The sequence below is a fragment of the Cyprinus carpio genome, chromosome B19, assembly GCF_018340385.1.
Source record: "Cyprinus carpio isolate SPL01 chromosome B19, ASM1834038v1, whole genome shotgun sequence".
NCBI classification, from domain to species: Eukaryota; Metazoa; Chordata; class Actinopteri; order Cypriniformes; family Cyprinidae; genus Cyprinus; species Cyprinus carpio.
This window is the reverse complement of record NC_056615.1, coordinates 13,951,481-13,969,358: the sequence shown is the minus strand read 5'-3', so window position 1 is coordinate 13,969,358 and position 17,878 is coordinate 13,951,481. Positions and strand designations below refer to the sequence as shown.

The window sequence follows — 17,878 nt, the reverse complement described above, 5'->3', positions numbered from 1 at the left end:
TTCTACAAAATTTGTCAGGAGTCATGTCTTGTAATACATTTAAAAACTTGTAGAAATGTTTCTCTTTTGCTGAACACAAAATTAATTAGTAGTTGTAATTAGTAGTTTTGATCTGCTTCAAATGCTGACCACTGTATTCCGTCTCTGTGTGTGTGTGTGTGTGTGTGTGTGTGTGTGTGTGCGTGCGTGTGTGTGTGTGTGTGCACTGGTTTGGGTGGTTTACAGGGACACAAATTTGTATAATGACATGAGTGTGACAGAGGTATTACAATGTGAAGGTGGTTTATGGACACAGCCAATGTCCCCATAATTCAAAAAGCTTTTTTTTCCTTTTTTTTTTTTTTTTTTTTTTTTTGAAAATCTAAAAGGTTTTCTGTAAAGGGTAGGTTTAGGTGTAGGGTTGATGTAGGGCAATAGAAAATACAGTTTGTACAATATAAAACCGGCTACGCCTATGGAGAGTCCCCAGCCAACAAGTGTGTGTTTGTCAGTTTGTTTTTTAGGGGGCTGGAATAACAACAGGACTGCAAGCCACTTCCAGGGCAGTTGCGGTGCAGGGTGCCTCCAAGTACTTCAGGAAACGTGGCAGCACAGGATGCTCTAGTAGCAGAAGCAGCAAACCCCCTTTGAGCCCCTTATGTATCAGCCTTCATGTAGCTCAGCAGAGCACAGCACTAGCAACACCAAAGTCACGGGTTTGATTATCAGCAAAGCAAAAATTTTAACCTGAAACAAATGTGTACCTTGAATGCACTGTAAAGCCTGGAATACACTACGCCATAATTTTCTGCCTATTTACAGTCCAGAGAAGTTGATGCTGCTGAAAGTCAGAGCCAGTCTGAAGATTTGAGTTGATAAGATTTCATAGAAAATCTTGGATGATGGTACACTGGATGGATGAAGGATGATACATCCATCCAGTTGGAGGATATCAAACACGTTTGATATTTTGAGCCGTTTGTTGTGATCAGAATAATTTTAAAGTCTGGTAGTGTTTGATCCTCAGTCATTTAGTGTATAAAGACTAGGTTTTTTTTCTATTTGACTATTACAAAGTCTGTAAGTCTATGATGCCCAGTGTTTTAAAATCTCTTCTGATTTTAAAAGTCATAGTGTATTTCAGCCTTAAGTCGTTTAGGATAAAAGCATATGCCAAATACATAATGTAAATGTCAGGGTGTGTTGTTTGTCAGATTTTGAAAAAGTTGTCCTGAGCTTGGTGGCAGATGCCCGTACCTGTGTCATTTGATCAGAGCTACACTTGCTTACACTGAACACAGGGTTCAGGCAGGTTTCTATTTCTTCTGAAGGTACAGTAAAGGTGGTCAAATAAGCTGAGACAGTCACCATGAATGAAAGCCGTCAGAGTGCCTCTAATCAATCAGTTTGTTTGAGCTGAGATTGGTCCAGAGGATGTTTTTGCTCAAGGAGCACATTCGAGAAAAACAGTTTGACAACCACTTTTTTGCTCTTGTCATAAGCTGTGTCTGTCTTCCACAAATTAGGGATGCACTACAATTAGTCGTATTAGCAACATTTAAAGCTGCAGTCGTAACTTTTGGCGCTCTAGCGGCTAATAAACAGAACTGCGTGCGTCTTGCGGAAGAACATTTTAGCTGGAGCTACTTCTCTCTGTTTATGTCTAAGACGAATCACGCAGGTACTGGGCTACTCCGCAGCGGTACCTACCCGAACCAGTATAAAATAGTTCGAATAAAAACACTAAAAACACGAGTGTACCATAGTGATTCAGGACAAGCCAAAAACACAGTTTGGATAATGGATTCATGGTGTACTCGCTTATTATAAAAAAATAAGTACATTTTGAACACACACAAAAAAGTTACGGACTGCAGATTTAATTATTTGAAAATACAACTTTCTTTCAACCATTAATCCCTTACATTTTAATTAAAAAAGAAAAAGCTTAAAGCTTTAATACTTCTGAGCCTAACCACTAGAATATGGAAATATCTTTTACTGTACTACAGATGACACATCAAAAACCCTGTTTGTGTACTGCATCATGGGTAAGTTTTCCATCATAAATTCCGCTGTTATTATTTTAAAAATACTCGAAAAAATAAATGTAACTTTCATAAAAAGTATTCAACTCATTAATTAATAATTAAAGGGGACATCAGATGCCCATTTTCCACAAGCTGGTATGATTCTTTATAGGGTCTTAATGAAATGTCTGCAAAGCACTTTGGTTAGAATTCCTCAATGGTCATGTAAAACAACACCCTTTACCCTGTCAAACAACTCTGTTCACAGCCACCGTTTCAGTGTATGTCTTTTTAAATGATAATAAGCTACTGCTCACCCCGCCCCTCTCTTCAGTGGGGCTGTTAACACCACTCTTTATTCCCAACACAAAGCCTTTTCATAAAGTAATGTCTTTTAGACAAATGAACTATTTCACATAAATCTTAAAGGTGACCTATTAAGTCTCTTTTTACAAGATGTAAAATAAGTCTCTGATGTCTGAAGAGTGTGTATGTGAAATTTTAGCACAACATTCCATACAGATCATTCTTATAGCTTGTTAAAGGGGTCCGGCCTAATGGTTAGAGAGTCGGGCTTGTAACCCAAAGTCACAGGTTCGAGTCTCAGTGCCGGCAGGAGTTGTAGGTGGGTGGGGAGTGAATGAACTTCCACTCTCAGTACCCATGGCTGAAGTGCCCTTGAGCAAGGCACTGAACCCCCAATGTTTCAGAACCGTTGCGAAAATCCAGCGTTATACTGACCCTCGTTTGTGAGACAGTCTGGTGTGAAATTATTGGTACAAACATATAGGCCTTTACTGACTTTTTTCTGGGACATTTGCTTTGAAAATAAAATTTATCCAGAGTGTTCTCAGTGACTCAGATGGAGGGATTCTATGGAGACTCCTATGTTTGTTTTTGCATCCCAAAACAGAACACTTGTAATGCCTTTTTGGTGTTGACATTTTATATCCAGCAGCTACAGCGAGACAACAATAATGGAGGACTGCTGCTTCTAGCTTTAGGGCTGTGTCTATGCTAATAGGGCAGAGAGCGTCACAAATGGCTGGGATGATCCCTACAATGGTGTCAAAGTAGGGAGAACTCTGGAATCACGTGTTCAGAGAGACTGTTCATGATTTATTGGGATTAAAGAAAAATGAGTGGGTGGATTTTTACCATTAAGGCTGGTGCTTTCACACACCTTGGCCACACAACAGTGTTCAAACACCTTACAAAAGCGATTTTCACATAATAGGTCTCCTTCCTACTTTTTTCTATGAAGTCATTTAAAAGAGTTTTATAACCATTATATGAACAGTTTAGAATGCTCTGTAATGTCAGGAACATTTCATTCCTTTTATATATCAGCACACAACACCTTTTATCTTCATTTGGATTTATTGTAACAACATTAATTATGATTAACATACATTGCTTCAGAGCAAATATTTAAACTAGTGTTCAAATTGGTAAATACAGAACTTGTCATTTCTGTAGTTATCAGTGGTAGTATACAACACACATTAAAATATGAAATGCTACAATAAAGGCAGGACACTATGAAGTTAATTGCACCATTTGACCTGTCAGTGATTTTTCTATCTGTTTGGGGATCTTTGGATCTTGTTGAAGTCTCAGAGTGTTGACTTTTTCTAGCTCATCCATGAAACCTTCATCAACAGACTCACTGTCCCTGTCTTCCTCCTGTCTGGTGCTCTCTGCAGGCAAGAACACATGCAGCTGTGTGCGAGGCGCGCTAGATGAAGAGGTAGGTAAATGCTGGGTGGGAAAGCAAGTCTTTCCTCTGACAGATAAAGTCTCTACGTTTTTGGGCTGCCTGACTAATGCCTGCATTCCTCTGCTCTCTGTGGCCCGCCGCTGACTGTAAGTAAAGGCCTGTCCAACCTTTGGTACAGGCTTCAGAGGCTGAGAGAAATGCATGTACACTTGATGATAGCTCTGCTGAGGCGTCTTTGTGTTCTCAAGGGTCTCGCAGGAGGGAGAAGATGGGCCACGTTTGTTTAGAAGGGGACAGCGTTTTTTTGAAAACCCCTCGAAAACCGCTCTCTGTCCTGGGGTGAACAAGCAGGGCTCACTGACACTGTGAGATCAGAGGAGACCAAAACAGACACGTGAGCTTCAACAGAATATATTCAATTTAAAGCTGAAGGAATGAAAGATATATATATATATATATATATATATTTTTAGTTAATATTATTATAATTTTTTCCCAAAAAATACTACCATTCAAAAGTTTGGGGTCAGTAAGATTTATTTTTGAAAGGAATTCATAATACATAATTCAGCAAGGACACATTAAATTAACTGATCAAATTAAGCTGACAGTAAAGACAATGTTGTAAAAGACTTATATTTGAAATTAGCAGTTTTCAACATTGGTAATGATGAATGTATCTTGAGCGGCAAATCAGCTTAGAATTATTTCTGAAGGATCATGTGACACTGAAGACTGCAGTGATGCTGACAATTCAGCTTTGCCACCACAGGAATGAATTACTTTTTAAAATAATAGAAAACAATCATTTTAAATTGTAATAGTATTTTAGAGTATTACTGTTTTCACTGTATTTTTGATCAAATAAATATAGCTATAATGAGCAAAGGAGACTTTCAATAACAACAACAAAAAAATTGTACTGGCCTCAAACTTTAACATATTAAATCCTTGCTGTAATAAGTTTTTGATAACTTTGAAATACCAATTGAGCTGAACGGTCCAGATACACAAGACAAAGTGGGTCATTAAAGTCTTTGCAACTGTCTTTTCAATCAATCATCTAAACCAATGCAGCATTAAAGATTCAGGAATGATTAAAAAATATATATATGCCTGTCCAACATTGTTTTTCTTAACTTTTTTGTGTTCTAACATGGTTGGCTAAATGTTAATGTTTTGGCTGGTTTAATTCTGTTTTGTCCACTCTTACAACTCCTGCAATTAAACTCCACACCATTTTATTTTTAAAATTGTCCTTGTAAAAAGGATCTGTGGTGTCATATAATAGTGTGATTTTTTTTTTCTTCACTTTGAGGATGAACCTCTCGTCATCTATCTCTGGTCTCCTAGCAAGAATATAGTAATGTGAAATACGATTGGGAGTCTGCACAGGGTTTATTTTGAAATGTACGTGATTTTTTTGTCTTTTATTTTGCTGTGCGGTTTGGACGCGGCGTCCGTCAAAAATAGACTAGGCGACTATCTTTAGCGAAGTGGTGAGCAGAGCCGCTTCTGGGACGCTCTTGAAACGTGCCGCGGCGCGTCTTGACTAGTATGACCGCGATCAGTTCCGGTAGGGATAAGAAACACTGGAAACATTGACTGCTCTCATTGGATAATCTGTGTAATATAGCTGTTGTTTTTTGCCCCATGAGCTGTTTGGGTTTGTTGCCATGTAAGAGGAATGTTTCTCAGGTTTCTAAAGCATTGTGCATGGAGCTGCAACTCACATTTGTACAGGTTCAAAGTTTAATGCAAATCCCAACCAATTTAAAACATTGTAGGGATTGCATTGCTATAAGTATTTCACTTATTTTCAATTTTAAAAACGATTAAAATGATTTAAAATAATTCAAATAAGATGTAAAGTTATTTGAAAGTATATTTTATCAAAACATTTAAATATTATAAATGCATACTATAAATATTACAAAGAAAAAAATAAATTTTTTATTTTTTTTAAACAATGTAATTTTAGCATCACATACAATAGCCAGTTCTCTAGCTATCACTGATGCTAAACCCCGGGTTTCAAGGCACCAGGTATCAGCTTACTTGAGAGGCACTGTGGTGGTCCGACCATGTGTTGATCTGGACAATGATGGCAGTCTGAAATCATCTCTGCTCCGCGAGCCAGGAAGTGGAAGCACAGAACTGGAGAGCAGGTACGTCCGGACCAGTGCACGATTTCTCTGCAATGCCCACTGATGCTTTAACGCCACAGTGTTCATGCTCAGTCCAGAAGGTCCCCTGGTCACACTCATATCTGCACTGACAGCACCAGACAGACTGCAGCCGCCCCTCAGGAGAGCATGTGTCCATATACAGTGATCAATCATTCATGTGCATTAAAAATACATCAGGCAAGCCATTGGTTGCACACCACCAAATTCTCCCTCCCGGTCTCCCTTTCCCTGATTCTGTTGTCAGCTTACAGCACACAAAGACTTTTGAAAGATATCTCAGAACATGGTTTATCTGATGCCAGGGTCATCATTAAATCACCATCAACTCAATAGATCCATGAAGTGTTGTGTGAAATATGTAATTTCTAAAGAACAATTTAAAATAAACTAGAATCCTCTATAAAAAAAAATCCACATTTATTAATTCAATGTGCTACTTTCTCAATTCAATGTGCTACTTGCTGATCATTTCTAATTGTAAAATTTACTAGCAATTTCTGATTGTAAATCACATGGAACTTCCAACTTTTTCTGCAAGCAGACATGTTAGTAAACTGTCAAATTTACCAGTCTGAAATGACACAAATGTAATATTTCATTGTCAATAACAACAATCCCTGTGAAAAGTGCATTTGTTAAAAACACTGGCCAAGAAAAACCCACATTTACTGCACCACACTTCTCAGACTGCAGGTTTATTTTCCTTTTTGAACGATTTCCAGAAGTAGCTGTCAGCCAATAGGACACAACAGTGATAAAACAAGAGAAACATAGCACCTTGACCTTAATTGATACTGGACAGCAGCCTGGGTGCTACTGGGTTACAGAGGTCTGTCTGCATTTGTAGACCTACAGGACAAACTCTTAAACAGCCAGTGTCTTTTGCCTCTCTAAATTTTGCCAGTAAGTTTAATGAATAGACATTAAAATACTGTGCTAATCCAAACTATTAAATTATTATTTAGCAACTCTAAAACAAAGTCAGCTACATGATCAAGGTTCTGCAGTTCAAGGTAAAATGCAATGGTTTCATCTCAATTTTTTTTCCCAAAACCAGACATAGGGATCTTTATGTAGTTTATTTAAAAATTGGATATAATCATGATGCATCCAGTGCCGCATTCAAGATTTCCCAAGCTGCCACGTCACGTCACACTCCAACAGGACTATATAGGACAAACAGAGAGACATAAAAAAAAAATCAAATTAAAAATAAAACCAAAGCTTTTACCAGTGCCAGGGCATTAACGTTTTTATAGAAAATATTTTATAGTTTGTTATAGAAAAAAAAAAAAGTTATGAGTTCAGAGCCTTGATCATAACCTTGTAACAGGCACCTTAGAGACCTGCACTACTGCGGGACCCAACGCAGCAGAGTGCGGCTCGGGACAACACTTAATGGACGAGTGCAGGTGGATAGAGACTTGTGTGTGTGCTGGATGTGGGAGAATAAGGGTGTACTCACACTAGGCAATCCTAACCGTGCCCGAGCGTGTTTGACCCCCAAAGTCTAGTTTGTTTGACTAGTGTGATCACTCCGTCCCTGGCTCGGTTGGAAGAGTTGGGCCAGAGCATGGTTAAGTTATATATAGATCAGTCAGTGTGAGCGCTAACTGCCGGTGCGGCCAGTGGGATGAATGAGTCTGAAGCCCTGAGATAGATATATATATTCCCCCGCAAATGACCTACCATTTTTCACCGAACACTGAGATCCTGTGATAATATTAGCCCCGAGCAAATCGGGATCTCTGTGATTTGGTCAGTATTTGGTGGGTCGTATAGCGTTTTTTTCCCCCCCGTGTGCCTTTTTATCCATCTTTCGTGAAAAATGGAGCTGCGTTGGATTGTTTGATAGTATTTTGGGAGATGTCATATCGCTACACAATTTGCAGAAAGCAAAGCTGAAAAAGGTTTTGAGGTTAATGTGTTACAAATAAATCAAGCATAAAGCTTGAGCTATATTTTAACCTGGTGAAATGTAAATGACACAGGGCACAAAACTATATTAGTTTCTTTTTTTTATCCATCTAACTGGACCATAGAACGGGACTCTCAAAGCTTTAACATCATATCTGGCAGATAAGTCATTAAATTCAAGTAAAATCACAGGCTTTGCTTATCCCGTGTGAATGCACCACACGAAATTCACATGTGGAGGCGGGGGGTATTTTCAAAATCACACAAGGTCCCCAGATAATACTAATCCCGCGTGAATAGGGCTTTAGAAACTTTTCTCACATTGAAATAATTCAGTGTCATAATTTATCATAGAAGAATGACACAGACCTGCACATTATTATCCACAGTACAGGAAAATTTAGTGCTCATAGTGCTCAGTTGCTGAGAACAGGTTCCTTGGTTGACCTAAAAAAAAAAAAAAAAAAAAAAAAAAAATTTTTTTACTCAATCACACAAACACATGCAGTATCATCATTTGCTTGTCATTGTGAAGTGTTTGGTGAATGCTTACCCATATTTCAAAGTATATGATGCTGCTTAACCTCCTTCAATCACCCGAGGCCCCTGCAGTAAGAGAAAGGAAGTGAGGATACAGAAGTAAACCATTATACAGAGTCCTACCTTAACTGCTTTATATGACTGACTTACAGCAAGCTATTTTCATTAACAATACTTAATACTACATATAAGAATGGAAAACATTGGGTAAAAGTTTCAGTAGTCCTTTTTGAAAATAAAGTTCTTTCAAAAAACAGAAAACCCCTATCATGAAAAATTCTCAAGCACATAATGGTGAAATAAATGGTTTGGTATATTGAAGTTAAAACTAAGTCACTTTGTTTTTGAATATACAGCTGAAGAACAAATATTACTTCATCTCATGCAGGAACACTTTGTTACAGTTGCTGTACAGCTCACTAACTGACAAGGTCAATGACACTTGAACTCCATACAGACAACACCTCAAACACAATCCTGAATTTCTAACAGAAGTTGTGTTAAAGATCTGCCTCTCTGAGGCAGCCACTAGGTCACAAGATTAGTTCTGGCATCACACTCCATAGAGCTAAAAACTCATGGCCCATACTAAGGTTATCAAAATGACTGATTGGGGCCAAGGTGAATGGATCACAGTGCAGATAAACAGACATGTACACGCACATCCAGACAGAATGCTGATCCAGCACTATAAATATGTTGTACAGAAGCGTTCCGATCATCCACAGGAGCAGGAATATGCACACACTCAGTGAATTTAGGGCACCATTAATACAGGCTGTTCAGAAACATGGCTGTGATACAATGCTGGAGAACGAGTCAATGGCATGAGTGCAACACTTGTGTAAAGTATAAAAGAATCATAGCAGATTTGGGGAAGAAAACACCAAATAAATGTACTTTAAAGCACTGTTTCATTACCCCGAGTATTTCCCACCCAGTCCACATAGGGAGGTTTGTAAAGAGTGGAGGCAGCATTACTGTGATATACATGTAGTTATAAAGCAAACAGACTAGTTAGACTGCCAGGATTGAGAAGAGAGAAAACGAGAGAGAAAGAAGAACTTTTACACTGCCTTAAATACATTTTTCAACATCACGACAACAAAGGTAAAGGCTATCCAATATAGGAGTTTGTTAAAGACTACAACAGTTGATAGACAAGGTCTTAGCACTCAAGAGTTTTGAGGGTCTAATAGGCTTGCCATTTGAAAAAAGCACTTTTTGAATGGAATTAATGGAAATTGTGTAATATGAACATCACTCAAATTTAGTGCTGCACAATAAATCGCATGCGATTGTCATGTGCATCTTGTCAGTAAAGTCGGTTCTGTGATTAGTAGTAAAGCTCCATGACGTGATTTCAGATGGAGCAGCGTTTACTACACAGATCCGTAGTTTACTGACAAGCTACACAATATTAGCTCATAAATCGCAGACAAATTGCATGTGATTTATTGTGCAGCCCTACTCAAAATCAGAGCACCACTGGGGTAACTGGTAAATAAATATACTAAAAAGATAACTTTTTAGATTGTTATGAAAAAATTCAATTTAAAATAAATTCTGTTCTTTTGAACTTATTTTCAAAGAATCCTGAAAATAAAAAAATAAAAAAAGATGACACTATTTAAAGGTGACCTGGTTGCATGTACTTACTACACTACAGTAAATTATGCATAATTACCAGCAACAAACCTAAACCTAACCCTATAGTATGTTAATTAATATTACTTTGTACACATTTGTATAATTACAGAGAAACAAGAATACCTTAAAATAACATGCAACCAAGAATGTGTCACTGTTTCCACAAAAAAAAAAAAAAAAGAAAAAAAAAAAAAAAAAAACCCAAAAAAAAAAAAAAAAACAAAAAAAAAAAACAACTGTTGACATTAACAAAGAAATATTTCTTGAGCATCAAATCAACATATTAGAATGATTTCCGAAGGATCACGTGACATTGAAGACTGGAGAAATGACTGCTGAGAATTCAGCAGTGAAATAAATTTTAAAGTATAGTAAAAAAGAAAAAATTTAAATTGTACTAATTTCACAGTATTACCATTTTCACTGTATCGTTTTCTTTGAGCACACGATGTTTTAAAAACAACAAAAAGAAATCTTCACAACCCCAAACTTTTTGTAGTTTTTGTATGCATAAGCAACTGAACAGCAACTGTCAAAAATTTAGCTGCTTCAGCTTAAATCAGGCAAAAAGGATATTTTGAAGACAAAAAAAAAAAAAAAGTTGAAATTCAAGTGCCATTTAACTTGAATTTAAAGTGGACTAAAAATAAGCACATTTTCTGAATATTTTTATTCAGATTCAAGTTCTTAGAACCCTAGCCTTCACCATAAACATACCACATTTTTCCTGCCCAAGCAGTACCTGAAGTCAATAGAATGCCACCAACCCCACTGATGAGGTCCTTGAACTTCATTATTGTACAGTGCTTAAATACATGATGCCCGCTGAAGTAATGATGCTGCTGCTGCTGTCCTCGAAGACAGCTACTGTGTGGAACACATTACAGAGCAGCTAAAATACACAGAGGGAGCCAAAGTACCAAACACATTTGAAATACTGCTTACAAAAACTATTTCTGCACCGTGAATCCATTTTCAGGAGTGTAATGCCAGAACCCTGGTAGTATTTCAACACGGCTGATGAAAGTAGTACTTTATTTGCATGGAACAAAAGACAAGATCACTTACCTTTTCCGGTGATATGCAAGCATACCTCTTGATGCAAATAAGTCCAGGCTCAACTGTCCACTGATCTGTAGAACTAATCCTCAATGTTACCAACTGCTGGAGTCTGTGGGTAAGCTGGACACTGGCCCCTAATGCTCAGCTACTGTACCACCATTCACTCAATACACAGTACAGACAGAGACAAGCTCTTGTCACACTTGCTAAATCTCAGGAGCCTGAAAAGGCAAGTTTCCACTGTATTCTGCCAAGAGGAAAAACCATATGGTCACACGATCAATAGCATATGGAAATGTATGGTCCCAGTGTATACAGTGCTAACTACATGCAGGGTGACTGTTGGCAACTGTTATGTGATATAATCTGTATAAATTCCAACTAGACTATTGAAATTTCAGAAAAGAATTAAGACGTTCTAATTAAAGCAAGAAATTGTTAATTTATTAACTTAACTTTATTAAAGGTGTAATAGGTGACTGTCTTTAGAAACATTTTTTGTTATACTGGTTAAAAATCTCTTCACATCCCAATAGCGATCATTAAGTTAAGTGATCTAAATGTAAATGTATTTATCTGCATTTATCCACCTTTTTCCTGATGTAAAAATGGGCACCGCCATATGTAAAATCTATGGGTCTAGCTTCCGGTCTCATTTGCATCCAGCTATTTTTAAATGTACAAAACAGTTCATTTTAGTGCTGGATATTGACAATTGATGTGGCCCATCATATTCTTTTAAACGGTTACCTTAATTACAAACACACTGGTTTGTACTGCAAACAGTTTTACCGTTTACTGCACGTCGTTATTCTCCTCGTTATTTGCCTATAGCGGCTAATGAAACGGAAGTCTCACCCATAGGCATACTTCCGCATTGAGGAAAAAGGTGGATATATTCTGTGGAAGGTGTAGGACCAAGAAATATTCCTCTAATCAAAATGCTCATTTGATTGTTTTGACTTTCCTATCTGCCTGTCAACACATTTATTTGCATACCTCTGCGTACCCTGTTTGCGCAGACAGGATACGTCATCAGCGCAATCACGTACGCTATGCAGAGCGAGAGAGACAGGTAAACGACCTGATCTTCCTTCCTGGTATTGTAGTACTTTTACTAACTGTAAAATGAAATTTTCACCGGTGATTAACATATGATGTATTGTAGTAATGTTGTCTCTGGTCGTCTGATTTGTGTGCGTATATGCCTTCAGGGGACGTGACTTGGGACGTCGATTGCAGGGAGGGTGGGATGCTCACTTTCAGTGCTATCAGGATAAAGTTAGCATTTTCCAAGATCTCCTACTGCACCTTTAATTTATTCAACTTAAAGTGTTGTGAAATTTACGCTGTATAAAAATTATTCCAATGGCTCTAAGCAGGCAATGAATCAAATGTTTACCAAAAAATAAAATGCATGTCATTTACTAACCCTTGTGTTGCTCCAAACCATGTGATGTAGATAAGTTACAAAAAGAATGTCACAAAAGTTTTCCATTTCAAATAAAGGTTATTTTGAACTTTTGATTTATCAAAGAAGCCTGAAGAAAAAAGTATCACAATCTTCATTAGGCAGTTTTCAAAAAGTGGTTTTATTTTGGAAAATGTTTATTTAAAGATTGATTACGGAGCACCAAATCTACATATTACAATGATTTCTGAAGAATCGAGTGAAAAAAAAAAAAAAAAAAAAAAATTCTTCACACACATTCACTGCACTAACCAACAGAATACTGCTTGGTTTTTGTAAGCGGTGCTGTGGATTAATTTTCACAAAGTCTGCTACTTCATTTTTTTTTTTTTTTTTTTTTATGGCGATTTGCATATATTCCAGGAATGTTATGAAGCGTGATCAGATGAATTGCAAAGTCCCTCTTTGCCATGAAAATTAACTTTATAAGCACTCAGATAAATATTTAAACCAATGATAGTTATATATCTGATTTGGTGGGTTTCCAACATAAACGTTGATTAATTCTACTTAAAATAAGGCAGACACAACACTTTTTTTTAACTTGTATTCCTTTCAACTAAAATGATAGTAGAGAAAATACATATTTTACACCAAACACAACAGTGATAATATCAAACACCACTTATTCATCTGAGTTCAAAAATGTACCCTTCTTGATCAAACTATGAATCAAGTCCTTGTGTGTGAAAGCACTGTGTGTGTAAAAGTCAAAGAAAACGGTCTTATCTGTGATTATGTTAGACACTGAAGCAGTCCAATGGAGACGACGACTGAAGTAGGCCTAAACGTTGTCCTTGAATCACAATTATAATCCGTATTATAGAGCGTCAAAGCAGTCCTTAAAGCAACTCCATGGTAGGGAACCAAACAGGTAGACTTTAGTAGGCCTACTTGCCAAAGATAACAATTCAATCCACAACGCTTCCATATGTATCAAGCATAACAGAGAAAAAAATCCCTCTACAAAAAGAAAAAAAAAAAACTCAATTATTATCCTACCTTACCACCAAAAAAAAAAAAAAAAAAAAAAAAATCGCTCATCAAAATAACTTTCATAAATAAATTAATGCAATAAAGTAACCATACTCACAGTTGAGAATGAAAAATGTTTCTTAAAGGCCTTCCCCAAATGCTCAAAGCGCTGCTACTAGGCACATTGGCACACTACCAAAAGGTATCCATACTCTCTTCTTCTATTAAGCTACTACATTTATCCGTGATCAACCGAAGTTTAGGCTGCCCCCTACAAGCAAGGAATAAAACTGCAGCACTCAACTAGTAGCAGACTGAAGGCTGTTGAAAGTTTATCCCAAAAACATTTCCACTGCATTTCAGCCCTGCCACAAATGGACTAGCTGACAACATGGCAGTGATTCTCTTGTTAACACAGGTGAGAGTGTTGACGAGGACAAGGCTGGAGAGATCACTCTGTCATGTTGACTGAGTTAGAATAACACAATGGAAGCTTTAAAAGGAGGGTGGTGCTTGAAATCATTGTTCTTCCTCTGTTAACTATGGTTACCTGCAAGGAAACACGTGCAGTCATCATTGCTTACAAAAAGGGATTTACAGGCAAGGATACTGCTGCTAGTAAGAATGCACCTAATTCAACCATTTACTGGATCATCAAGAACTTGGAGGATGGCCTGGTGTCAAGAAGGGCAACAAAGAACCCCTTCTCTCCAGGAAAAACGTCAGGGACAGACTGCTATTCTGCAAAAGGTACAGGGATTGGACTGCTAAGGACTGGGGTAAAGTCATTTTCTCTGATGAATCCCCTTTCCGATTGTTTGGGGGATCCGGAATAAAGCTCGTCTGGAGTAGAAAAGGTGAGCGTTCCATCACTCCCGTGTCATGCCGACAGTAAAGCATCCCGAGACCATTCATGTGTAGGGTTGATTCTCAGCCAAGGGAATGGGTTCACTCACAATGAGCCATGAACAAAGAATGGTATAAAAACATCTTCGGAGAGCAACTTCTCTTAACCATCCAAGAACAGTTTGGTGATGAACAATGCCATTGTGATGAACAGCATGATGGAGCACCTTGCTATTAAACAAAAGTGATAACTAAGTGGCTTGTGGAAAAAAACATCAAAATTCTGGGTCCATGACCAGGCAACGCCCCAGACCTTAATCCCATTGAGAACTTGTTGTAAATCCTCAAGAAGCGGGTGGACAAACAAAACCCCACAAATTCTGAAAATCTCCAAGCACTGATTATTTAAGGATGGGCTGCCATCAGTTAGGATGTGGCCCAGATGTTGATTGACAGCATGTCAAGGTGAACAGTAGAGGTCTTGAAAAAGAAGGGTCAACACTGCAAATAATGAGTCAAATAATTGTCAATAAGAGCCTTTAACTCTTATGAAATTCTTGTAATTATACTTAAGTATACCATAGTAACATCTGACAAAAAGTTCTAAAAACACTGAAGCAACAGACTTTGTGAAACTTAATATTTGTATCATTCTCAAAACTTTTGGCCATGGCTGTAGCCACAATAGACAATGGACCACTTGATTTAAACTTAAATTTTACTAATGTGACCATACCTCAACACAAAGGCTTGGAATATACGGTTCATTTCAACAGACTCATATGGAGCTTTTTGACGGTGCTTTAAAAAAAAAAAGCAGTCCACTTTATATTTGTGTAGATGAAATATTATGCAGGTTTGGAATGACATGAGGGCAACCAATTTTCATTGAGTGACCAATGCCTTTAAATGTGGTCTGAATTTGATCAATGATTTTTCTTTTTTAAATTCCATGATTCCTCTTCTCCAAGTGTGGATCTGGATTGAAATGTTTATAACTATGGTAGTAAACTGTAGAGATAAATAGAAAAAACAAACAAAACGACAAACTCCCATTCCCTCAACACTATCAAACAGGCACAATTAAAATGGTTTTCTTGGAGGACTTGGCAGACTGTAAAGTAATCATGCGTTGTGCACTTACCAAGCCTGGAGGTGGTGTGGTGTTCTTGAAAATTGAGAATTCTGATAATTTTTTTTATATTTCTCTTCCTTCCTGCTAATATCCAGGCAACTAGCTACAAGGGCTTCAGGTGGGAATGAGAACACTTTTCCCATACATTCATTCAAGACTTTCATCAAGAAGGTCAAAGTAATTTGAAAAGTTGTTAAGACAGGAGCACCATAGCGCCATTTTGGAGAACATCCGCTGAAAGCAAACTGCGTATGCTCTTTTGTGTCAGCTGTGCTGCACGGAGGCGCTGTTTTCGTTCAAATCAAAGCATAAATACATGTATAAAACATATCCATGTTCTCCGAAAGGGTGCTATGGTGACGTGGAGACACCGAGGAGACGAATTGATGAATGGGAGTCATTATTTTTGTTTTCTTCGCATACAAAAAGTATTCTTGTTGCTTCAAAATTATGGTTGAACCACTGATGGCAGATGGACTATTCTGACAATGTCTTTCAGACATTTCTGGACCTTGACTTTGTAATTTACTTGGCAGTCAATGGGACAATCACAAGCCTCCCGGTTTTCATAAAAAAAAATATCTTAAATCGTGTTCAGAAGACGAACAAATCTTTTACGGGTTTGGAATGACATGGGGGTAAGTGATTAACTGTGAGCCGGGTGAAAATCAATTCAAATTGTGATAATTCAAATCGGTTGAGATGCTAAACAAATCGCGATTCATTTAGGTGTAGGAGTTTATATGAATGCTTGTCTGAGGGGAACTTACTGTCTTTAGAAAAGTTTAGATGATATTTTTTATTTTCATCTTGTCTCTGTATAATGCATATTAAACTTAATTAAATTTCAAGTGCAGCTCTACTTCGTTTACAGCAGAAACCAAGGGAAAGCTTTAAGCGCCACCTGCTGGCAGACAGTGAATCTGCATCTAATTCGGTCTGTTTTGTGCAGATATTTTTATGTACAGTTTCACAAAACTGAAGTCAAACCATCCTCTTTTTGCTTCCAACTTTTTAAATTATACAATCTAAATAAAAAACTGCTCATGTTGCATGTACGCAGCATCTTTGTTTGGATCATGATTAAAATGCAGTGGTTGCCTCTAATTTAAATGAAACGAGCACAGACAAAGCCTTATTTTGTTTATATGAAGAGATTTATTTTATTTGTGTTATTTATTTGATTTGGGGCTTATTTTAAAATGTCAATTTAGTTTTGTTATTTAAATTTACATTCTATTTAAATTTTATCATTTAGCAGACACTTTTATCCAAAGCTACGTACAAATGAGGACAATAGAAGCAATCAAAACCAACAAAAGATCAATAATATGCAAGTGCTATATTAGTATATAATAGTTATATTATAATTTCACAAAGAAATGTACAGCATTTTGTCCAAGCAATAATAAAAGCACACTTAATTCATAATTTGTCTTAAATATCATTTTGTTTAAAAATAAAAATTGTGAATTGAATCCAATCGTGAAATCAAAATGAATCGAATCAAATCGTGAGTTGAGTGAATCGTTACATCCCTAGTGATTAATGACAGAACACAGAACAATTTCTTCTGTTTTATAATTGCGAGATTAAATGCAGCCATAACTGATAGCCTCAGGCTAAGGCCGGGTTCGTAAAAATAAAATAACGACACACACACATACACATACATACATATATACATATATATATACATATATACATATATATATACATATATATATATACATATATATGTATATGTATATATATATGTATATGTATATATATATGTATATGTATATGTATATGTATATATATGTATATGTATATATATATATGTATATATATATGTATATATGTATATATATATATATATATATATATGTATATATATGTATATATATATATATACTTATACTTATACTTATACTTATATATATATATATATTTTATAATGTATCAAATGAAAATTTTATAATTTTTTATATATATATATATATATATATATATATATATACACACACACACTTTTTATTTTTTTTACATATATAACTTTTGCACAAGTGCTCCTGATCTGGCATGCTTTTTCTCAAAACCCGGCAGACAAGATGAGTGCGATAAAGCAAAAACTTACTGAGGGGAAACATATTAAGGTGCCAAATGATGCAGGAAAAGCTGCACTATGGGGAATTACGATCTTGTCCTTACAAGCAATAAAGAGCACAGCGGCTACATGCAGTGTAGGGCTTGCAAAACTGTCTTGGCTTACGACAGTAAGAAGACAGGTACATCTTTACAGTGACTCATTGACCGTGGATGCACTTGTTCAACAGCAGGCCTGTTCGCTAGTAGCTATTTACCTCCACCAGCTAAGTCAGT

The 17,878-nt window shown here is 36.7% G+C and overlaps 1 protein-coding gene across 1 annotated transcript in view; it reads right to left on the bottom strand.

Annotated features, from left to right (window-relative positions):
- Positions 1 to 6,597: 6,597 nt before the first annotated feature.
- Positions 6,598 to 17,878, bottom strand: part of sfpq (splicing factor proline/glutamine-rich) — a 29,066-nt gene continuing 17,785 nt past the window's right edge. The window contains exons 10-12 of the mRNA XM_042745462.1: positions 8,389 to 8,441; positions 8,205 to 8,282; positions 6,598 to 7,084 (exon numbers count right to left, since the gene is read on the bottom strand). Coding sequence (XP_042601396.1) covers positions 8,415 to 8,441 — 27 coding nt within the window. The 3' untranslated portion in view covers positions 6,598 to 7,084; positions 8,205 to 8,282; positions 8,389 to 8,414. The remainder of the gene's footprint in view (positions 7,085 to 8,204; positions 8,283 to 8,388; positions 8,442 to 17,878) is intronic.